The sequence below is a fragment of the Brachypodium distachyon genome, chromosome 1, assembly GCF_000005505.3.
Source record: "Brachypodium distachyon strain Bd21 chromosome 1, Brachypodium_distachyon_v3.0, whole genome shotgun sequence".
NCBI lineage: Eukaryota > Viridiplantae > Streptophyta > Magnoliopsida > Poales > Poaceae > Brachypodium > Brachypodium distachyon.
In genome coordinates this window covers 25,771,720-25,795,759 of record NC_016131.3, presented here as the reverse complement: position 1 = coordinate 25,795,759, position 24,040 = coordinate 25,771,720, and the positions used below count along the sequence as shown (strand labels likewise).

The 24,040-nt window shown below is 46.0% G+C and overlaps 4 protein-coding genes and 1 long non-coding RNA gene across 5 annotated transcripts; 2 read left to right on the top strand and 3 right to left on the bottom strand.

The window, feature by feature from the left end:
• Nucleotides 1-3,564: 3,564 nt before the first annotated feature.
• LOC104585307 lies at nt 3,565-4,470 on the bottom strand. Its single transcript, XR_732960.3, has 2 exons — nt 4,028-4,470; nt 3,565-3,933 (listed from the first exon to the last, which is right to left on the bottom strand). It is a non-coding gene; the product is annotated as an uncharacterized LOC104585307 (long non-coding RNA).
• A 3,865-nt stretch (nt 4,471-8,335) lies between these two features.
• On the bottom strand, nt 8,336-10,223 carry LOC100832091 (cytochrome P450 71D7). The gene is made up of 2 exons (XM_010241480.2): nt 9,244-10,223; nt 8,336-9,134 (listed from the first exon to the last, which is right to left on the bottom strand). Exons 1-2 carry the CDS (start codon nt 10,195-10,197, stop codon nt 8,493-8,495), a joined length of 1,596 nt encoding a protein of 531 aa, XP_010239782.2. The 5' UTR covers nt 10,198-10,223; the 3' UTR covers nt 8,336-8,492.
• Nucleotides 10,224-13,296: 3,073 nt separating this feature from the next.
• LOC100828270 (elongator complex protein 4) lies at nt 13,297-16,082 on the top strand. Its single transcript, XM_003563243.4, has 8 exons — nt 13,297-13,534; nt 13,960-14,213; nt 14,329-14,404; nt 14,675-14,831; nt 15,023-15,101; nt 15,225-15,384; nt 15,468-15,559; nt 15,634-16,082. The coding sequence occupies exons 1-8, from the start codon at nt 13,372-13,374 to the stop codon at nt 15,799-15,801; spliced, it is 1,149 nt and encodes a 382-aa protein (XP_003563291.1). The 5' UTR covers nt 13,297-13,371; the 3' UTR covers nt 15,802-16,082.
• A 310-nt stretch (nt 16,083-16,392) lies between these two features.
• LOC100828572 (E3 ubiquitin-protein ligase KEG) lies at nt 16,393-20,001 on the bottom strand. Its single transcript, XM_003563244.4, has 5 exons — nt 19,787-20,001; nt 18,965-19,332; nt 18,751-18,842; nt 18,020-18,493; nt 16,393-17,702 (listed from the first exon to the last, which is right to left on the bottom strand). Exons 2-5 carry the CDS (start codon nt 19,328-19,330, stop codon nt 16,739-16,741), a joined length of 1,896 nt encoding a protein of 631 aa, XP_003563292.1. The 5' UTR covers nt 19,331-19,332; nt 19,787-20,001; the 3' UTR covers nt 16,393-16,738.
• A 3,092-nt stretch (nt 20,002-23,093) lies between these two features.
• On the top strand, nt 23,094-23,678 carry LOC112270171. The gene is made up of 2 exons (XM_024457989.1): nt 23,094-23,284; nt 23,418-23,678. The coding sequence occupies exons 1-2, from the start codon at nt 23,111-23,113 to the stop codon at nt 23,667-23,669; spliced, it is 426 nt and encodes a 141-aa protein (XP_024313757.1). The 5' UTR covers nt 23,094-23,110; the 3' UTR covers nt 23,670-23,678.
• Nucleotides 23,679-24,040: the final 362 nt, after the last annotated feature.

The following is a 24,040-nucleotide window of genomic DNA, read 5'->3' as shown; positions in this document are numbered from 1 at the left end:
GACAGCCCCCAAGAGGAGAGCGACATCTACGGACGCCGCGCCATCGGTTTTCGCCCAAAGCAAACCTTCACCTACGCGCACCCCCGCGCTGCCGGACAGAGGCGGGAAAGACCCGCAGCGCCGCCGGCCTGCAAACCCACTGCCCCAAGCACCTCCAACGTGGCAACGGCGCCACCACCATGCAGGAGACACCAACCTCACTGCCGGTGAGCCGACGGGCCGGATCGGCCAACGCAGCGACCAGATCTGGCACCCTGGGACCTCGGTCAACACAGCGGGCCATCGGCCGGCCGCCGCCACGCGCCATGACGACCAGGGAGCAGGACGAGGGGGCCGCCACCCCACCCCAACACGCCGGACAGAGCCGACGCCGCCGCACCAAGGAGGAAGCAGGATCTTCGCCTGGCACCGCGCCGCTGCAGAGGACCGCCGGAAGGACGTGGAGGACAGGCCGCCAACGCCGCCACGCTGGCCGCAGGCACCGAGGCCGAGCCTCCCCCTCGGCACTGCGAGCAAGAAGAGCCCCGCCGCCACCGTCGTCTGCACGGACTTAGCCCGGCGGATTCATCCGGCGGTAGCGAGCAAGGGGTAGGGCGGGAGGGAGGGTAGCGGTGGCGGCGCGCCTAGGGTTCCCCCGAGCCGCCCTTAGACAACGCGGGGGTCGGGGGAGGGGTCAGTAGTGTATTTTGGTTAGTACAATACAATAGTACTGTACTCCGTTGATTGAATACTACAGTAAAAACTTTACTGCATGCACACATAGAAAAGAAAAACAGATGCTTTGTTGCGTTAGCTCATGCCTCATAACATTGTGTATGCATAGGACACCAATGTATGATCGTCTATTTTTTCTGAGAAAAACGGTACAAAGGCAGACGCTTACAAACCTGCTTGAACACTCACCCTATGATCCACTCTTGCCTCTGTAATATAATTAGGTCTTGAATTCAAAGAGGCTTGTGCTTTAGATCCAAATTCTTGCCATCTCACAACAAGATAACCTCTCTGCGATATAGTATTATCATCGACTCCGTCTGTTCGAAATTCATGTCGTGGTTTTTGTTCAAATTTGCACTAAAATCACGAGGAACGGAGGGAGTAGATCTTTCTTCTTTTTTTTTAGAAAGAGGGAGTAGATCTTAATACAACAGTTTTGATGAGGTGACTGAGATTTAATTTTTTTTCTTAAGAAAATCAGGTCTCCTAAGCACACCCTAATTACAATCACGTATGGGACGTGCCAATGCAATATACAAAGATCCAACAAACACTAAAGACCATGAGTGATATCGCACCATGCATACGCTACATTTAATTTGTACTACACAGTACTCCGTACATCTCAACTTCTCCTCACGCCAGTCCACCACATAAACCTACGAGGAAACTCCTCCTCGTCCTGACCCCGATCCGCCGCTGGCGGCTCCGCTTCCCCCTTGGCCGCCCGCCGCCGCCGCTGCCGCTCCACCTCCTCGTCCAGGATCCGGATGTACCCTTTAAACACCGCCTTGTTGCTCTTCATGCACTTGCGCAGCGCCGCCGTGGCCCTGACGCAGGCGTCGACGTCGTCGGGGTCCTCGCCGACGGCCTGCGGGTGGCACGCCCGCGTCGCCGCCCAGAACTCGTCGGCGCAGCCGCCGGCCTCCATGGAGCGGATCACGAGGCACATGTCCACGAACTCCGAGACGACACCCCCTGGTCGCTCGCCTCGATTCTTCCCGAGATTCCGCCGTGGGTTTGCTGCTCCCCGCCCCCATGTCGACGGCCGGATCGGTCGGATGGATAGAGATCGTTAGGGTTTCTAGTTTCTAATTTCTAGTTCTAGCCTTTTTTTTTAAGAATATTTCTAGTTCTAGCCGGGAGGAAAGATGATCGGAATCGCTCGATGGTTGCAGCTTTTGGGGGAGACGGGAGTTCCTTGCATCATACAGTATATGGGCCAAGCTAGAGTCGGGCCCAAGACCACGTTACATATATAGGGACAACGCCAGGGTTCATTACTACTCGTACTAGGAGTACTGTATTTATCTTTTTGATTTTGTAAACCATCAAGAAAAATATAAGGCGACGTATCTAGCGCAAACATTGTTCAGTCGCTGCAAACCATCTGCTACTGTCTCCGATCCTAAATTCTTGTCGTCGTTTTAGTACGCAGCCAACCACATGTATTCGTTAAGTTTGATTCCTCGAAGCTTTTAGTGGACGGCCGTCTCGTTAAGACGGTTTAGGATATGAACTCGATATCACAGCACTATTTGTAACAAACCCAGATCCATCATTGAGTGAGCTATTGTATATATATTTTTTGTTTCGTATTATAATACGCTTTGGTGAGCCAAATTGATCGCCAAAAAAAAAATCTTACTCCGTACAAAAGGAAACAGAAGGATTACATCGGTTGAGTAGTGCTGATCAGCGAGTATAATAAAGCTCTTTCGCCCCCGCTTCATTTTCCCGATAAAAAAAAGCTCTTTCGCCCGCCAGAAAAAGGACCAGAGAGAGATTTAAGTTTGATCATCATGAGATGAAATATAACAGATCAAAAGATCAAACTCATAGCAAAGATTCCTCTCTACCTACGCCGTGGGTTGTAGAGACTTGACAGAACGCGGAGACGGTGACTCCGGGATTATCTAGCCCCATCTTCTCGGCCACATGTTTTACCTCAGCCCACCAAATTAATTTCTTTTGTCCTGTACTACAGAGAGATTAGCGGTAAACTAGTACTTGTGGCAGACACGTATTCTTTTTTACTGACAGTTTTTTATTTTTTTCTGGCTCTCTCTTGTTCTTTCCATCTCTGTTTCATTTTCAAGTACATGGTGGTACATGACATGTTTTTAAGTACATATTTTGTACATTATGATAAATAAATTATAATTTACCAGTTTTCAAATATCTCGTGTGCATGAACTTATGAATCGAGTACATCGCATGGTACATCACAGGTACCTTATTACTTTTTAAGTACCTCAGGTATGGACTTATGAGACGATTTAGGTACATCACATATATCTAGAAAAAACCACAGTACATGATAAGTACATGATGGCACATCACATATACATCAACGTATATGACAAATACATCAAGCACTTATATCAAGGTACATGCAGGGACGGGCCTAGGATTTTAACCGTGGGTATTCAAAATTGTTGTAGAAATTCGCCAGTCAGTATTGCAACTTACTTTTCGTCTCTGTTCGAGTTATCATTGGGGCTGTACGCATCACATTGCGCATATGCAACTGCGGAACAGCGGAAGTGCCAAAGCGCGGAGTAGTAGCTAGCCCGTCTAGCCGTCCAGCGCCCAAGGCAAAGACGCTAGGGAGCAAAAAAGATGAGGAGGTGGAGGGACAGTCGGTAGGTTTTTGGATTTGAGGATATTTGAGGATATGTCTGTTTGTGGTTGTGGATTAAGAAGGAGGCGCAAAGTGCATACATCGATTGAGGTCGCACTCTATACGAACAGACGACAAAATTGGAGGAAGGAGGACCATTTCTTTAGCTCAATGCTTCAATAATCTTGAGTTTCAGTCTCAAATCTTTTTTCTATACATACACATGTAGAATACATGATGTATATATTCGATCTTTTGCAAAATTTGATGGGTATTCAGTTGAATACCCTAACTGAATACCCTTGACTTGAGCCGGGCCTGCCCATGGGTACATGGCAAGTACATGGCACATCACATATACATAACATATACATCAAGGTACATGACAAATACATCAAGCACATCACATATACATCAAGATACATGACAAATCACAGACGTATCAATGTACATGACAAATACACATTAAGGTACATCACAAATAGCTAAGTACCTCATCAATCCTCGATCAAAACAATCAGCAATCAAATCTAAATAAAACATCCTGAGGATATTCTATGTGCCCATGATCTTTAGGTGCAGACCGAGAAGAACTGCATCGCGGAGAGGATTTGCATCAGTACATGGAAAGAGAGGGGGGGGGGGGGGGGGGGAAGAGGGAGAGAGAGGGGGGGGATGGAGAGGTACCTGTGGGACCAGATCCGCGCGCGCCTGGGCCATGGCGGCGGCTGCGGCGGTGTCAGGGAAGGAGCCAACCTCCTTGGCGCTGGCCGCGGGAACCGACGGAGGAGGAGCGGCCCTTCATGGCGCCGGCAGCGTGAAGCGGCGAAGGAGGAGCGCCCTCATGGCGTCATGGTGGGAACCGGCGGCGGAGGAGCCGCCCTCCGTGGCGCGGTGGCGAGAACCGGCGGAGGAGAGACGGTGGCAGGCAAGGATCGGGAGAGAGATCGGGAGAGAAAGAGAGATGGATCGGGAGAGAGAGAGAGATGGACACAGTCAAGCAGATATGGAAAGAGATCAAGGGAGGCGGTTAATTAGGCAGAATTAAGGAGAGAGAATTAAGAAAAGGAAGGGACACGCGTGTGGTAAATAAGGTGGGGTAAGACAGCGGGGGAGTCATTGGGCGTTCGTCAGACTTGACACCTGTAGGATATATTACGAGTATAGACTTGACGCCTCTGGAAACTGCCAGGTTCGTCAAAAAAATAAATATAGTCAAATAGGCTATTGTGCTTCGGATCCAAATCCTCGCCATCTTACAACAGGATAACACCTTTAGGATAATAGTATTACGGAGACAAGTAATAACAAATCACGTATTCAAATACATAAAGATCCAACAAGGATAACACCTATATAAGGATATATTATGAGTATACGTACGACCAGCATTGATGTCTCTCAACATAAAAATTCTACGATGATATATTAGGAGTAGGTTTGTTTTAAGTCAAACTTTTTCTATGACGATATATGCGATGGGACTTGTCCTCATCCTGATCCTCTGCCGGTTCCCCACTCCGCCGCCGCCGCTCCTCCTCGTCCAAGATCCGGATATACCCTTTGAAAAAGGCCTTGTTGCTCGCCATGCACTTGCGCAGTGCCGCCATGTCCCTGACGCAGGCCTGGATGTCGGTGGGGTCCTCGCCGACGCGGTCCGGATGGCAGCTCAACATCGCGGGCATCAGCTGTCGCTGCAGCCGCCAGAGGGATAGATACATCCATTTTAGGACAAATTTTAAGACAAGAATTATGAAACGGATGGAGTACGTATTATATTATTTCGGACTTTTGTATATATCAGTAAAAATTGCAATAGTACGTACTATTAATTGGTGCTCTAAGCTGGCATAATTTTAGACGATATCGCGAAAGTTAGATATTCCCTCCGATTCATATTACTTGTCTCAAATTTGCTCAAATATGAAAGTATCTATGTGTTTAAAAAATATCTAGATACATGTAATATTTCGACGAGTAATTCCGGTCGGAAGGAAGAGCAGAAACTAGAAACATGAAAGTGAACTTTCGAGTTTCGCGATGGAAGCCTCGAGCGATCTCTGCAATTCTTCTTCAGATTTGCTCTTGCTTCTCCTCCTAATCGATCCCCTCGGTTCTTCTGCGGATTCGCTTTTGCTGCTCCCAATCGATCCCCTGACTCTTCTTTGGATTTGCTTTTAATGCTCCCAGTCGATCTCCTCGATTCTTCTTCAGATTTGCTGCTCACTGACAGGCGAAACACTGTACCTAGTGCCTCCATAGACCTGCGGGCATGGGTGATCCTATGGCTATTACTTAGGGTCTAATCTTGTAGTACTAATGCTGCCAACCCAATAACCATACAGTTCCTACTAGGATCCTCATGCCAAACTGGACGGACAGCGATAGCGGTCCCACAGCGGCCGAGACTAGAAAAACATTTTCGATCAATGTATGATTGTCTCTTGCCTCTCGTGTGATGAAAATGTAATTTCTCCTATACATAACAAATGTCTCAGATTTAGTACCGTGCAATTTTGCACTAGGTTAGTACCAAATTTGAAATATTTATTATGAAATCGGACGGAGTAGTAAAATTGGTGTCGAATTCAAGAGTCTTGTGTTTCAGATCCAAATTCTCACCTGTCACCATCATACAACAAGGTAATCAACATCTCTAGGATATAGTATTACTGAACAAATAATTAATTACTGAGACAAAGAATTCAAAGATCCAATAAGATAACACCTCCAGGATATACGACCGACAGCGATGTCTATCGTACGCTACTACCCCCGTTTCTAAATATTAAAAAAAAATTCTAGGGGACTCGTTCTCATGCCATCCCAGCAACTAAACCTTGAGGACTCGTCGTCACCCTTACCCGCCGCCGGCGCCGACGCCCCGCCATTCCCCTCTCGCAGCCGCCGCCCCTTCTCCATCTCCTCGTCCATGGCCCAGATAAACCCCGCGAACCGGAACACGCCCTGGTTCCACACCCTGACATCGGTCTTGAGACAGAAAAGGATGCCTCAAGAACCCTTGTATCTAAATACTTGGTGGCATGTCTCGAGAAATACGCGGACCACGACTTCATCCCCTTCTTCCTTAATTTGGAGTAAGTTGAATTTTATATATGGAACCGTTTGTTTTTTTGTAAATCAGTCTTCCTTATACACCCTTAGATACTAAAGTTTGTTTCTTTTGAAAACAGAGACCATTGGGTGACATTACTCATTTGTTTGCCTTGGTCCGCGGTGTACTACTTCGATTCACTACTTCCGAAGAAGAGTGTTCGAAGTAGATTCTGGAAACCCATCAAATCACTCATTGACACTGCCTGGAAAGTGGCGACCAAGGGAAAACTAGCTAGTAAAGGCTATAAAGACGAGCCTCACCACAACCACAGGTTCCCTTGCCAACAATAGCCGCCAGGCAGTATGTTCTGTGGCTACTACTGCTGTCACATCCTTATGGAGAATGCGAGCATGCTCAAGCCTGAGTGGAAGGGGTCAGTCACGGCGATGGAAGAGTACTGGCGGCCCCGAATGACAATGGGACACCGACCTAAATGGGTCGTTTATAACATTCAAAGAGAGTTCGCCCATCTCATAAACAATGAGGTCATCAAGCCCAGTGGGGACTTTTTCGAACGCGTGGAACAAGTCGTGTCTAGGGTTCGTCCATGACAATAGATTCAAGCTTGAATGAGATACATTTGTATTCTTTATATGCTTTCATGAAATTTTGACACTTTGTAATCAATGTCGTGAAGTGAGATACATTTGTATTTTTTATATGCTTTATATGATGCGGCTTATATACATTTGTGTGCTTTAAATGATGTGATGTGATGCGGCTTCATATGTATTTTTCTGTGATGAGATACATTCTGAGCTGTGTTGTATATAATTTTCTATGTATTTCCTATGTATTTACTGTGGTTTTAATTATTTTTTTAAATACCGAAAATGTATCAGTGTCGGTCACTCGACCGACACTGATGTGGCAACGCGACCGTTACTCATGATATATACATCAGTAACGGTCGGAAAAGATCGACCACCACTGATGTATATGTACATCAGTAACGGTCGCTCCGACCGTTACTGTTGTACCATCATCAGTAACGGTCGCTCCAGTAACGGTCGGAGCGACCGTTACTGATGATGGGTATCATCAGTAACACGAAGTTAGTAACGGCGGCCCCGACCGTTACTGATGTTGTTTTTCGACCGTTACTGATAAGCCTTTTCTGTAGTAGTGACACCGTGAATTTGAATTAACAAAACTGTGAATAAAAAACTGACATCAATATATAAAGATCCAATGACCAATTAATGCACCTAATCCAGGTGACAATTTCAACATGATCTATCATACGGAGTATCATATCGCGTCCCATATGATATATAATCTCAACATCTTCTCATGTCAGTCCACCACTTAAACTGCCAAGCGAACTCGTCCTGATCCGCCGCCCCGCCGTTCCCCCCTCGCCACGCGCCGCCGCTCCTCCTCCGCCTTCTCGATCCCCTCGTCCATGATCTGTATATGCCCTCTAAACACATGCTTATTGCTCACCATGCACTTGCATAGGGCCACTTGCGGCCTCGACGCTGCCACCGGCGGCTTCGCCGGGCCTCTTGTCGGCGAGCTCCGGGTGGCACGCCCACATCGCCGCCTTGAACTGGCCGAGGCAGCCGCCGGCCTCCATGTAGTTGTTGACGAAGCAGAGGTGCGAGAATTGGGCCAACGATGGGATCGATTCGAGAAATTGGTTGAGCAAGCCCCCCATGAAGAAGCTTATGGTCGATTAGCTAGCTAGGGTTGATTTCTAGCCGGGAGATCAAGGACAGAGGGACAGAGGAGAGAGATCGATGTATATTGCGCGCTCGCTCGTTGGTTGGAGTTGGGGGTTGTCCTTGATTAATTTAACTTTAATTATTCCGTGTAGACCAAGGAATTATATAGGAGTACATGGGCCAGGGCCCGTTATATGTACGTGTGGACACGACAGTTTTTTTTTTTGTACTCCGTAGTATAGTATTATTTTGATTTTGTAACAAACACGTCTTCCTCGCAACAAAAAAGAAACACTAACACATCATGTTTTTTTGGGTTGAAATTTCGTTGAGCCGAGCTCCCGACCGGCGAAGTCATCCCGGCCGGCTAGATGCCGGGGACGGGCACACGGAGGACGGGGCGCAGCAGGAGCCCGGCCTTGCGCCTCGCCGTGATACCGAAAGCCTCGGTCATGTCGAACTCCGCCGGGTCGGCCAAGCCGGGCGCCTCCCAATCAAAGTGCAGCAGCAAGCTAGCAAGCGCGAGCTCCACATTGGCGAGCCCAAACCCCATGCCAGGGCACATCCTCCGCCCGGCCCCGAACGGCAGCAGCTCGAAGTCCGAGCCCCTGAAGTCCACCTTGGCCGCGTCGGTGGCGGCCTCGAACCGCTCGGGCCGGAACTCCTCCGGCCCGTCAGGCCAGTATTTCTCGTCACGGCCCAGGGCCCACACGTTGACCAGCACCTGCGTGCCGGGTTGCACGTCGTAGCCCAACACCTTGCATGGCTCCCGGCACTCGCGGGGGAGGAGGAGCGGGAGCGGCGTGTGGAGCCGGAACGTCTCCCGGATCACGAGGTGGAGGTACGGGACGGCCTCGCCGAGCTGCTCCTCCACCACCTTGCCGCCGGCCTCGAAGGCTTGCCGCACCTCCGCCGTCGCCCTCTTCATCACCTTTGGGTTCTTTACCAGCTCCGCTATCACCCACTCCAGTGTTGTCGCCGATGTCTCGCTGCCCGCGCCAAAGATGTCCTGTGCATAAGGCAATATGTATATAAGGCACTTAATGCAAAAATTCGGGCAGATCTAGGAAAGTTTTTATGGAAGTTACTAGAGCTGATGACTAAGTAAGATTGCTTACGAAAACAACGGCTTTGATGGAGTCCATGTCGAGGGGGAGCTCGCCGTCCCTTTGGATCCGAAGCAGCACGTCGATGAGGTCCTCCTCCGCCCCAGCATTTTCTTTGCCAGTGTCATCATTCATTCTTTTGAGGTGCTCGGCGATGATGCGGTCGAGAATCCCAAACACGATATCACGACACTCCTGGGCCCGACTCACGGAGCCACTGACCCAGGCGGCGACCCGCGACGAGGGCCATAGGTCGGCCGGGTTGAACCCGGCCGCGAGCCCGATGGACCGGTCCAGCTCCCTCAGGAACACGTCCCGGTCCTTGCACCGGTCACCCATCACCGCCCGCACCGTGCTGTCCGCGACCAGCACGGACAGCATGGCCCTCATGTCAATGCTGACCGAGTCAACCGCGGCGGCGTTGACCGCCCGGAGCATGGCGTTGACCTCCTCCTCCCGGATGGACCGGAACGACCGGACCCGGCGGGCCGTGAGGAGCTCGGTGACCGCGATCTTCCTGAGCTGCCGCCAGTGCTCGCCGTAAGGTGCGAAGATGATGTCCCGGCCACCGTTGGTGAGCACGCTCACCGTGGCGCTGAGGGGCCGGGTGGCGAAGGAGGCGTCGTGGCCGCGCATCACCTCCCGCGCGCCGGCGCGGGAGGAGACGACCAGCGTGGGCACCTCGCCGAGCCGGAGCAGCATCACCGGCCACCCGTGCCGCCTCGCCAGGTTGCGCATGGCCTGGTGCGGCAGCTGCCGGCCCGCGATGTGGTGCATGCTGCCGATGATCGGCAGCGTCCATGGCCCCGGCGGCAGCCGCAGCTTCTCGCCGCCTTCCGCCCCCGGCGAGCGGCGGCGCCGCCTGGAGAGCAGCGAGATGAACAGGAGCGACGCCAGGGCTAAGGCGAGGTAGACGACGGCCGGATCATCCATGGCATAGGAGTAGTAGTACTTCTGCAGATCCATTTTTGTGAGATGATGCGTGGTTTGGAAGGATTAATGTGGACGGATTTATAGACGGCAGAGACGAGATGAATTGCTTATATACTAGTCTGGCTGAGCTAATTAATAAGCTAATATTAGTCCGCCCGTGGCTGCTAAGCAGCTAAGCTTAACTATCAGATCTAGTCGTCTTGTAGCGCGAGCACCAAAGAACGTGCATGGTACGAAGATGCGGTCAAGGAACAGGACAAAATTCAAGGAGAGAAGACCTCTGGGACAAGAATTCCTAGACCAACTTAATTAACTATAGATATATGTATATACTAGCAGGTGTGTCCGTGCGTTGCTACGGGTCAACAAAATCACAAATTATTTATTTTTTAATTTTTGTACGAAGTTAACCTACGGTGACGACCGTACCATCATCACCAACTCCAATTTAATATATTGGTATAGATAATCATTGTGTAGTATTTGTCAAATAAAAGAGTATATATACGAGCCAACATGTAACGTACCCAGGATCTCCCCCAACAACTGGCACGCAATAAGTGTATAATTTTGATGGAGTATGTTGATGGAGCATGCGAATTGTTTTTTCCTTAATTTGAAGAGGACGACATTGCTCCTATTTTGTAACGACTGATGCACACAATCATCTTGTCAAAGTTTAATACTCCCTTCGTCCTAAAATAAGTGACATGAATTTGTATAGATTCTTATGCAAATCCACGTCACTTATTTCAGGACGGAGGGAGTACTTATCAATGTTGACTTGATATTTTAAATTTTTTTAAAATAAATGCTTCTATATTTATGAGTTTTGCATATCACGAGAGAAATTCAAAGGACGAACGACCAATACATACATGAATTTCTTATGCTTGTAACACCTTTTTTTGCTTGCATGAAAACACCTTAATTTCTTACAGGCTTCTCTTACGTCAACATTGGGCATATATGTACTGCTTCGAGATGAGATACCTGTTGTATATATATAGGCGGCAGTGGGGTGTGAGTTTCATGTGACAGCCAAGATTCCTCCGTCCGTAGCCATGTACAGGCATAGGGGCAAGGAATATTTGCCTGCTTGTTCTGTAGTGAGCAGCTGAGCACCAGACGACTTGTTAAGCCACGCAGATGCGGTTAATTAAGGAACAATGCAGAGTGAGAGTTCTATAACTTTGGGGATAATAATTTCTAATGATGCATGAGCCACGTGGATAGCTACTCTTGCTTCTAGATACATGTAATAATAGAAAGTCATTTAATAAGTTCTATAACTAAGTTGGAACAATAACTAGTACTATAAGATTTTGACAGTTAAAAAAATAAATTAAAGGCCTGCCCGGATGCTTTTCACTCTTCAGACCATGTAATTTTAGATCAGTTAAGAAACTATAATTAGACTTTCCAAACAATAGAGATGAAAATGAGAGATGTTACTCAAAAAAAAAATTGATAGATGGAACCTTTTTTTCTCGTCATAAAAGAAAGGCAACGTTACTACGTATTACTTTGCTTTCGCGGTTTCTCATGCAGGCGACACGATGGAAACTCTAGAAACATATTCTTGTCTTAAATTTGATCAAAATAGATGTGTTTATTATTAAAAAATGTTTATACATACATATAATATTTCGACAAGAATTATAAAACGGAGCTAGTACTAGGAAGTAGTAAAAATGTTATCTCCGGAAGCAGCCAAGTAACGACATGATTCGCATGCGCCGACGCTCCAAAATACGGCATCAAACAGATGCTGCTGCCTGCAAATTAATGTTGACCAGCTATACTACTAGTATTTGATAATCGATGCAAGGATAACATAACCAACCAGAAAACGCCACAATGTGTTGCCTCACCTTAGTCGTGTTAACATCGATCGGCTTGCATTTTATCATAAATTTTTCCTCAAAAAAAAAAACATAAACTAAACTCATCACGATCACATGTACAGTGTCAATTGTGCATTTGACATCTTCCGGTAAAGAATCCTAAGAAGAATCTTCAGTGCACCCAAAGTGATCAGGACCCAATTAAAGCGTCTCCTATTGTGTATACATTAAAATAGGTTAAGCATGTTTGGCGAGGATGTGACCTTGGACATACGGCTCGCCGGCAGCCGGCCCGGCCTGTGTATATGGGTTTAATTAACTTCCATACTTAATTTACTGAAGAGTGTCTTCCGTTTCTTTGAGATTTCATTTATTTATTTATTTCATCTGAACCTAAGGTACTCGCTCGCTTGTTTACAAGGCATCCACTTGCTGAAGGAATGGATCTTCATGCTGGCAATTGTCAAGGAATTCAACCGAAGGAAGGGGATATATCGATCCACAAAGGTAGAGTCACTATCGACTCTTTACATCATTTGACTAAATCAACCGTACAATAACTCATACAATTAGTTATATTTTTAAGCTGACTTTTTCTACATGAGTTGTTAGTATTCCGTATAAAATTTGATATTGAACATTGGTAACTATGTGGACTCTCAAATCTCAATCTCATTCGACTCTTGGGGGTAAGGGTGTAGCTTTTTGCGAAGAGTTAGTAACGATCTCAATCTCTTATTTATGTCTCTTCTGCATCAACGATTCTTAATATTCTCTCCGTCCAACAAAAGATGTCTCAAGTTTGTCAAAATTTGGATGTATCTAGACATGACCTAGTGTATAGATGCATTCAAATTTAGTCAAAGATGAGACATCCTTTGTTGGACGGAAGGAGTAAGAAAGATTTAGGAATTGACCTTTTCGGATGCTCTATCACATTTTTTTAGATGAAAGGAGTTTTTATTGTCCGGTCCCATTTCGAAAAGAAATGAAACCCATATGCTCTAACACATCACCCGACAAGTAAGCTTTTCGGATGCTTTAACGCATTATCTGGCCAACAAAGCTCTCTGGTTGTTTCCCAAAAGTAATATGAAAACATGGGGAATCGGATAACAAGTTCTTTTTTGAGCGAAAAGCGGATAACAAGTGGTATTTTTTTAGAGGGGATAACAAATGGTAGTGAATGCCAAAATCCCAGCCTGCTACGAGCCAAGGTAGCCCAATTATACGGCCCATTTATACAGCTCGGTCACGGCCCATACAGGCATGAAAACTCAGAAGCCCAGAGCAGTTCGCTCTCGCACCAGCCCACCTCCAGGCCGAGCAAGCAAAGCCGTCCGAGAGGAGCAGAGCAGCGATGGCCGCCGCCGCCGCCGGGACAGGAGGCCAGGCCCTCGGCCGGAGCAGCTTCTCGCGCGCCGCCTCGTCACAGACCGCCTCCTCCTCCTCCACCGCCTCCGGCGTCAAGCTTGGCCCTAACGGCGCCGCCTTCGTGTCCTCCGGCATCCCTGACCTCGACAGTAAGCATATCTTTGCCCACGAGTCTCATCTGTTGTTCCCTTTCAGCGAACTATGTGCAGCCTGAGGATTCTGTTGAACCGAGACTAAGTTTATGATCGGGCTTAGTTTAAGCGGAACAGTAGGAATGGAGTGAGGCGATGTATTTTATTTTGTTTAAATCTTGGGTTTTGGTTATGGAGTCTGAAGTAGATAGATACCTCGCGATTACAGAATTTCCTTCAATGTTTTGTCTACCGGCGTGTAAATACGCAAGAAGAAAGTTGGTTCTTGAGGTCAGGAGTGGTATAAGCCTATAAGATCGGAAGACTTTGAACTGAGAAATAAAAGGAGGATTATGTTATGGAAGATGGGGGATGTGCATTGGCCAATTGGGTGGCTTGGTTGTAACTAGGTCTCGGCATGATTTATTAGTGTTTTGTTGCAGGGATTCTGGGTGGGGGTTTCCTCCTTGGTTCGGTCGTGATGGTCATGGAGGACTCCGACGCACCGCACCACCTCCTTCTTCTCAGGAACTTCATGGCGCAGGGCGTCGTGCACAAACAACCCCTGCTCTTTGCTGGGCCTATGAAGGAGCCCCGCGCGTTCCTTGGTGCGCTGCCTGCTCCTGTTGCCTCCTCGAAGGAGGATGCACGGCAGAGAGCGATTGGGCCTGGAGCAACTAGCGATGGACGAGCAAGCGTATGTACCATGGAAGATTTCCTCGACGGCGAATTTTGATATGTTCTTTTTTTGGTTTATTGATTTAGAAATGTTCCTTTTTTTGTGAGTATTCATCCAGATATGAACTGTGCAGGATGAAGGTTTGAGGATAGCTTGGCAGTACAGGAAATATTTTGGGGAAGAGAAGACTTCTCATGCTCAACACAGAGGTGATAAACTGATACTTCTCTTTCATTTGTTTGCATGTTGGTTAATTGTCTGCAGTGCTCAAAGAGATTTTGTTTCAGCTTTTCTGTATGATGTGCCAGAATCTTTTTTGAATAAAAGAAATATTTCATTGTTAGTGGAGACGACAGCTATCTTTGTATTGCCTATTATTTACTTGTATAAAGTATCATTTCTGGAACTGATGTTGAAGTTAAGCTACCATTATTCTCCTCAATATGTTTGTGTAATGAGCTGACTGGGCATTCCTGCAGACAACAAGCAGGAGTTTAGCAATGATTTTGATTTACGGAAGCCATTGGAGCGGCATTTACTTAATGCACAGCATATTGAATGTTTAAGCACTCAAGATGTAGACAATCTCAGTGACCTCCAGGATCGTTGTTCCACTTTCTTATCCAAACTTCCAAGGTGATTAATTCTTGGAATCATGACCGGAATTGTTATTGTCAAGGAAAACTCTCCAAAAATTGCAGTACCTTGATATCACAGATTAGTCTACCTCAGTACCACGTTTGATGTTTTGTAACCACAAAATTGGAGTTGTCTTAGACCTCATGTATTTTGCTGTATTGCTTCTGAATATCTCTTTCTGCATTCAGAAAAGATGGCGGTACTCTGAATGCTGGACAGATTGCTATACAGTCACTCTGTGCACCACAGTGTGGCTATTTTGGGAAGGCAAGTGTTGGATTGAAATGATGTGTGCTGACTGGCAGTGCGTTGAAAATTTGAAGCCAATTTATATGCTTCCTCCCTTACAAATCAATTTTTTTATATCGTAAACTATATTTTGCATTGCAGGACTGGGACATGGTCTCGTTTATCAGATCACTGAAATCCATGGTGCGCTCATCTAACGCTGTTGCTGTTATAACATTTCCATACACAGTCCTATCAAATTCCTTCTGCAAGAGATGGCAGCATCTGGCAGACACGTTGCTGTCGATAAAAGCAATTCCAGGCAAGCTTAACACTTCAAATTCGGTTTCTTGATTGCAACTTTGACCGCATAGGTACCTGATTGTCCATCTCTTTGATCATTAGATGAGGACAAGGACTTGGCAAAACTCCTCACGGGGTATCAGGATATGGTTGGTTTTCTGCATGTTCATAAGGTGGCACAGACTAACAGCCAGGTACCCAGGATGTCATAGCTGCTGTAAACAAACTTTGTGCTCTCTCATTTGACACATTTTACATTGACAAACAGGTTCCTGTGATACTGGAAGCATCCACATTTTCTCTGAAGCTGCGAAAGAGGAGGTCACTGGTGCTAGAACGGTTGAATCAGGCTCCGGTGGATGGGTCGAGCGGCCCTTCATCTGGATCATCAGGGAGTTGCTCCTCGTCGGTGCAAGGCTCTCAGCTTGATTTCTAGTTCATACGCTGGAGCTGGTATTTGAGGATAGTTGGAAGCATCCAGTGAAGCATGGCTAGCTGAGAAGGCTCTTGGTTGTTGTGTTAATTTGATAGTCACAGCTTTAGAGGTTTAGGTCTTTACAGCTTAATTTCTGTATTGCTGATGACAAGATAATTTATGTATTCGGTTTTAGTGTATACCACTTTTAAAACTCGTGTATTCCAAAAGGTTTAGATTGTACATGATATAAATGCCTAATTGCTGATGACAACATATTTAACTGAGTTCTATATTTCCGATGACAACAGATAATCATGGTTTTTTTGATAAATTTGGCCCTTTTTGCAATGTTATTCAAACATAAACTAGTTTGAAACTTTAATCAAATCCGAACACTCTTCATTGGTTCTGAATTCCGGCACAATATCAGCTTTCCATCACCAATACACATGACCCTGACCATTGACTCAGAACTGCAACCTTCGGCTGACAAGTAATGAGTCAGAGTTGGTTAAAGCTTTAGAACTAATTCACTTTTATAAAAGGGTCATTTTCTTCAAAAATCTTAAGTTGGTTGTTCTTAACCAAATTGACAAGTTTGCATAAACATGACGAAGCTCTGCATGCCTTGGCTGGACATGAAGAAAGAACATATAGTTGCATGCTTCTAGAAAAATCCGGAGATGATTCTAGGGTAGAGAACTAAATTCTTGTCATGGCTTTAGTTCAAAATTTGAACTAAAGCCACGACAAGAATTTAGGATCGGAGGGAGTACATGATAAGGCTCAGGCATGCTGAGTTTGCAGAGATGATTCCAGGGTAGAGATGTACATTTACAGGAGTTTTGCTAGGTAGAAAGTTTCAGGCCTAAATATGTACACAGTATGGTTTTTTCGACAGGTTGAATGATCTAGATGCTTCAGGAAATCTCCATCCCACAGTGCTTTTGCGGTTTCACACAGAAGGAGCAGAACCATCTCCAAAGAGCATGTTTGCGACCGGTGGAGGGAGCCATGCTGCGCTAGCACTGTTCTGCACTTCTTGCTGCTGAAATTTCTGATGATCACCAGATTGATCGGAGACACTGGCGACCTTTCGACTCCTTGGCCTTGCAATGCCTTTCCCCACGAAGATACCTAGCTTCATTGCAGTAAAGAAACCTATTGCAATAAACAGAGGCCTCACTGCCCAATGGAAGTCCTCAAGGTGCTCATACTTCTTCACAATGCCCTCACACTTGTCGAAGCTCACTGCCTCCACCTCGGAAGGATCTGCCAAGCAACTGCATACTTCACCAAGATTAAATTTACCTGGGAACTTGACAACAAGACAACCATTCGGGAGTATCTGTGAAATCCGACCAGTTGCAAACCCTCCCCCTCTCTTTCGCTGCCATTCGAAACGGGGGCTTGAAATGTTAGTTCTCAGCATCACAAACTGCCCAACACAGTAGGCTTCGGCCATTTGGAGGTCAGCATATTCCCCCTTCCAAAGGGTGTCCATTCCTATCAAACCAACATGCACGGTGCCATTACGGTCAATGCTATGAAGAATTCCAACCTGAGACCGCTTCTTGTCCTCCTCCCTAAGACGTACCCAGTCTCCAGCAGCAAAGCCGTAGGTTACCCTCTCCACTGTCGAGGAGCGAACCTTCAAAGGGTCATGTCGTCCATGGACTCGTACAAGAATGTAACCATCACATTCTCCATCCTTCTCCAAGCCAACTATGGTTCCATCAGGGATTTCCATTGTTTCAGGAGTACACGAGTTTTTAAGCTTTCTCGAGCGGACCTTGTCACCAACTTGCAGCTTATCCTTGAAGAGTGACCAATTAGTGCAACTTGGCTGAGTTGGCCTTTCTGCCATTAGATGTTCAGAACTGTTCCAGCCAGCGTTGTCGTAATCTACATCTTTAGCACTAAACAAAGGAAAATAAAATAAATTTAGGGAAAAATGCACTGCATAGTATATACTGTATGGACATAGTAAAAATAACCGTACAAGAAAAAGAAACAGATATTGGTCATATATAAGATAACTGACAAATCATATGAGCATTAGAAAGAACACACTTCGATGCTTTCACATAAAAAAATCGATACAACTTAGCAGTCATCCATCGCTAACAGAAGCAGAAGTTAGAACGAGGCATGGTAAAATCACACGTGCAATGGCAATTTAACCAAATCTTATAAGTTGCTGGCAATGCAAAAGCAAAAGATTTTAGCTTGCTACCTTTCAAATGCATGTAATATATCTGTCATCAAGGGGCGATCTCTAAAGTCATACTCAAAGCAGCCAGAAAGGACATTCTTGACCTCTGGAGGCAAATTGTATGGGAATATAGGTTTCTCTTTCTTCAGGACAACCAACTGATAGATCTCATCTGGCGATTTGCCACGCCATGGCTGAATGCCGCTGAACATCTCAAGAATGCTGCACGCAAAACCCCATGAGTCTGTCTCATAACTAATTGGACCTCTGATGCCTGGTTGCCATTGTTCTGGGGCCATGTAATTTGCAGTTCCAAGTCTTTGGATAAGGTCTGGATTTGGCAGTGAAAGCCCAAAGAGCAAGGATGGAATACCAAAATCCCCTAGAACAGCATGGTCATGGTCATCAAGGAGAAAATTACAAGGCTTAAGATTTAGAATCAATATCCCCCTCGAGTGTAGATCTAGCACACCACGTGCCAAATCAGCACCATATCTGCAGGTTACAAGAATTCATTAAATTAGGTACTCAGGAAAATATCGTCCAAGTAGAAGATCATCAGCATTAACAGAAATCAACAAGGCATTGTTCACGTACTAAGGTGAGAAACAATATATGGCAGTTAATCAATAATTACTGTCAGAACGTCACTGGTAGAAAGCTGGAAACTACATGCTGATGCTGAAGAAAAGGGAGCCTGCGGGGACTGAATACATCCAATATCTAGAAACCTGTGGGGACTTCCACCATACCTTAAAACATCTGACAAAGGGAGTCTTCCACCTTTATGCCGAGCCATCTTGTCTCCGATGGATCCTTCATAGAACTTCATCGCTATACAAATCTGAAAATCCATGAAGCAAAAAATGAGCTACGAGACCATCTTTAGTGCACCACACAGGTGATCCAGCAGCAAGGCGCGCTTGCCAGAAAAAAACAAGGTCAACACGGCCAACAACAGCATACCCTTCCATTCTGTGTGGAGATGCCATGAAGGAAGCAGACACTGCCTAGACCCTGGCATTTACCAAAGATCTCATCGAACCTCGCCGAGAACACCTGCAGCTGGTCATCCTTAACCGGATGCAGCATCTTCACGGCGACCTCATGGTAACGATCATAATCCTCTGTTCTCTGATGGTGTGTCGCTATCCAGACATCCCCAAAGGGGCCTCTCCCTATCCGGTGCTTCAGACTCAGCACGCTTGGGTCGATCCACGGGCTTATCTGGCTCGGGCCAGAGAAGACTGTCCGGTAGTGATCAGGGTCCTTCTCAAGCAGCATGTACTCGAACAATTCGGCGGGCTGGGGGTCAGAGCTTTGCCCTGCCATTCCTATACCAAGAGAAATTCACAACTTAAAAACATCTAGAGTTTCCTAAAAAAATATTTTAAAAAATCCTAATTTCCCCCCCCCCCCAACGTTAGTAGAACAAACTCCTGGTTTCTCTATCAACCTACGCTTGTGGGGGGAAGAATCCCTGATTTACTCTAAGCTATCAGCAATATTTTTTGTTGTTTTCTCAGCACACCCCAACAGAGAACAACCAACAGATTCCATTTCCTACCCACACACATCCGACAAACTTACTGCGGTTGAACTACCTACCACAAGAAGTCAAGAAGCAGTTACTGTACAAGAACGAACAGCACGGGAATGCGGGGAAATTCAACCGCACAGGAATTGCATACACAAGCAATAATCTCCCAAGAACCGTAAGAATCACTGAAGGGACGGATCTAGATAGTGTAATACAGTAATAACCACTGGATGAAAACGAGCGCATACCTCAAAACTCCAATGGCCAGAGACTGCGGACGGGGGGGTGGAGACAGCAGGATGCGGCGAGGAATAACGGGGCGGCGGCGCGCGTGAGAGGCGGGGTTGCATCGGCAGCTGCAGCAAGGCAAAGCGGCGGTGGACTATATGAGAGAGGGATTTGGTGCGACTCCCGTGAGAAGAGGAAAGAAAGGTACGGCAAAGAGGAGAGTTTTGGCGGTGGATGGATGGATGCACACCAGATATTATTATTTTTCCTTTCTTATAACTGAAAAAGAGATTTATTTCCAGAATCCTAACTACTCCTGGAAAATAAAAATTGATGTTTCTTCAGAGATACTCACCCCGTTTATAATTAGCATAAAATAAATAAAACACGCTTTAAATGTTATCTTAAAGAAAAAAATACACTGCATTTCCGGGTGTAGATATACCGTACACCTACAGTACATATACCATTTTTTAATATATTTATATGTGAGTATGCTGTTTTTAAGATACTCCAAATCAAACAACATGATGAAAAAGATGGCAAGCTGGTTCATTGTGTTAAGCATGTTTTAAATATATTCTCATGCTTGTACATAAAACAGAGTATTTTTTTTACAAGAAACATACTACCTGAGAATATATTTCATAGTATATACGCTACTATAGTTACTCTGCTCCATATTACTCACGTACTACACCGAAAAATATGAAACTGTATATTATCGAAATATTATTCATCTAATCTAATGATGCTATTTCCACTTTCCCGTTTTAAAGAATTTCTTATATACTCTTAGTTAATTTAAGTTGGAAAATTATCCACCCAAAATCATGATTTTATGCATTAAATTTTAAAAGAGCTAGCACCTCAGAAACTCAGAAACTATATTACTCCCTCCGGACGGAATTAAGTGTCACTGATTTGATTTAGTACAAAATCTGGGACAAGTAATATGGATAGTATATTAATGTAAAAACATGATGAGAACTGCATGTCTTGCTTGCTCTAGCTGCCCAAAAAAGTTGTAAAGATGCTAGCAGAGCTTGAGAGCATGCCTTGACCAGCTTTAAAATTTTGAGCACTTTTAGGTTGACAGAACCACTGTGGTTGCATGATGCAAGGGCAGAGGGAGTGGGCCTTCGTTTCATCCAAGTACCAAGTCTGTCCCCTGTATATCCAAGGTCACTGCCCCAATACTGCCCCTACTACTACTTCTATGATCCTTTGGATCTTGCCAGAACATTTGCATGTGGTGTGGCGCCCATTGTAAACTAAATCATCATCAATTGGTGCAAGATTCACACTTTGTCCATGGAGAATTGGCCGGCAACACCTTTGCTTTCACAGTTAAAAAATGTTGGTGAAAATTGATGCAAGGTATATGTCCTGCTTTCCATTCTTGTTTCCTGCCCTTTTCTCCTACAAATCTGAAAGCCAAGTCATGGGGAATCGATTTCCCTTTGATACTACGCTGCAGAGATTAATTAATATCTAAACAAACACTTGATTGCATGTGCTCCATCGAAATGACCTTGATCTGAAGTCCATGACAAGAAAGGGGATATGTCTTATCCGGCCTAGTACAATTTTTCTGCTAGCTAGATGGATCATTTGCATGTGGCCAGCAGCGACACCAGATGCCACACTCTTCAGCAAACAGCTTCTCTGCCAAGACACTCCACTGCAAGGGTATGCTCTGCCTGTACGCCTCCAGCTGCTGCTAGCTTCTGTATATGGAGTATTTTTTTTCAGGACAAGCTTCTGTAAATTCTCATGTATGTTAAAGACAGTTAACCCGAAGTGGCAAAGAACAAATAATTTCTTTCAAAGGATGAGAAAGAGTGTTAGTTAGAGAAGGACAAATGAGTTTTTATTTTCTGACGGCTCTAGGAATTTCTCGTAGTTTCGTGTGAGATTTCTGCTTTCCAAACGGGCTCTAGCTCTTGATCCTAAAATGGAATAAGAAGACTTGGACCAGGGGCTCACATGATCCTGAATAATTGAATACGGAATACGATTTAACTCGACATGATCTCATGAGCTGCTGAGCATTGTTTTAATAAGAAAGCTGCTGAAAAAGCCAAATAAAGCTTGAAGGTTTGGTTTCCAGCTCCAAGTACAAGTGAGTTGTGTATTCTGAAAAGGGAACAAAAGCACCAAGAATCTTCTCCTTTTAATTTCCGGTCTTGTGATAGGGAACCAGTGGGGCTCCCTCTTAACTGAAGATAGAGAAAGGCAGAAAGCAAATCAAGATGGCATATTGCTTCAATGCTTTCATCCATGTAATATACTATATGCAGCTCCTTTTCTGTGACACGATGGATGCACATATGTAGGAGCCCATGAGCAAAATGTCATGTTTCCCAAATAGGCAGGCACTGTTAATTGAAGAACAAATCTTTTACAGGAAAGGTAAAGAAGAATAAAATTAAGTTAAGATGCAGATAATTGCGGCTTGAGAGGGTCTCTGCACCTGCAAGTGCGTGTCTTGAAAATTGACAGTCATTGGGATGGTGAGGTGTTTGTCCATATACAGAGAGTTGCATGCATCATGCAGTTGCGTCAAAGGCAAGAAAAGATCTCTTATGTCAAATTAAACAACTAGCTTAGCTAGATACAAAGGAACTAAGGAAGTACGTTGCTTCTGATCACAGGGGACATACATGCATCAAACATTTGGCAGTACCTGTTGACAAATGGCAATCCTAAGCAATACAATGGTGTTATGCAAACTAATAAGACAATTCGTGGTCAGAAAACCCAATTTCCCAACAAGATCCAAAAGGCAAAGTTGGATTATTCTATTTTACTTTGCACGGCAGGGATTTTAAATCTTACATACTCCAAGTAAAATAGACAAAAGGCAAAGTACATAAACACAGTTTATTTTTACTTCATATTCTTGGCTCAACCTTGCTTGAACTTTGGAGCAAGGGCAAGTACTGAGCCTCGGTTTGAGGTTGCTAAACTACATCGTGCTAAAGTTTATTTGATAATATCTTGTGGAAAATACACGGGAAAACAGAAGAACTTGGTTAAGGAGATGAAAATTGCTTGAAAATCATCATAAACCCACTTTGATGCCAAACTCAGCCAAGTAGAGCCAGAGCGAGAGATCCCCTGTTCATATGTCAAGAAAAAAAAACTCAACTACCTGCCGACTGGGTGGGCCGGCCGGGTCAAAGCCCAACGGCCTCTAATTTGATGGGCCGGGACCAAGTCCAACGGCCTCTAAACGGATGGGCCGCAAACCCCGGCGCCGTCCTTGTATAACCCCGACGCGACGAGGACACCTCGCAGGCTCGCAGCTTTCGGCCGCCGCAAGAAGCCAGTTAACGGCGATGCCGCCGCCGATCCACACGGCCGAGAACCAGCAGCAGCCGGCGGACGGCGTCGCCATCAAAGTCGACGGCGACGATCACACGGCGCCGCTCCTCGAGCCCAAGCTCGGACCCGACGGCGACAAGGAAGAAGACGAGGACCGGAAGGCGGCGCCATTCGACGAAGAGGAATGGGTACGCACGCACGCATCCGGTCAATTAATCCTCCTCTCCCAAGATCGAATCTCAAAACAAAACAAAACCCTCTTAGATTGATTTAATCTCGATCTCGTCGAATTAATTAATTAATTAATTAATGCGCGCGCAGGACGCGTTCTGGATCGGGACCAACTGGCTGATGTACGCGAGGCTGCTGGTGCAGTTCAGCGGCGACGAGGCGGCCGGCGACGGGCTCGTCTGCTGCGGCGTCCTGCTGACGGCCATCTTCGTCGGCTGCCACTGGGCAGGCGGCACGTGGCGCCGGCGGTTCCTCAGCTTCTCTAGGCCGCAACTGTTCATTACTCTGGCTGTATGCCTTTGCATGCTCCCTCGATCCGCCGGTCCAAGCAGCTCCGTATAAATACGCACCTACGCGAGTAGTAATAATTTAAATAATGTTAATAAATACTTTCTTCGTCTTATATTTATATAGCAGAATGCCCGACCATTTTTGGGTCACCCTTTTTTTCTCTCCTTTTCTTATTTTTTCTGTTGAGCCACACCCGTTCTCCTTCTTGGGCCAGCTTCTCCGAGAACACCCAGTCCATGCCCGCACGAGTGCTAGTGCCCGTCTTCCTCCTAGCGCCAAAAGCAGCACACATGTGCGCCGGCCGCCGCAATCTCCGCCCTCGACGACGCCTTCTCGACCCGCAACCCGTCCAGGTGCCCTGAACCGTATCCCATGGCTCTTTTCTTTCTTTTCCCCTCCTCAATCATCACCCATAATTACGG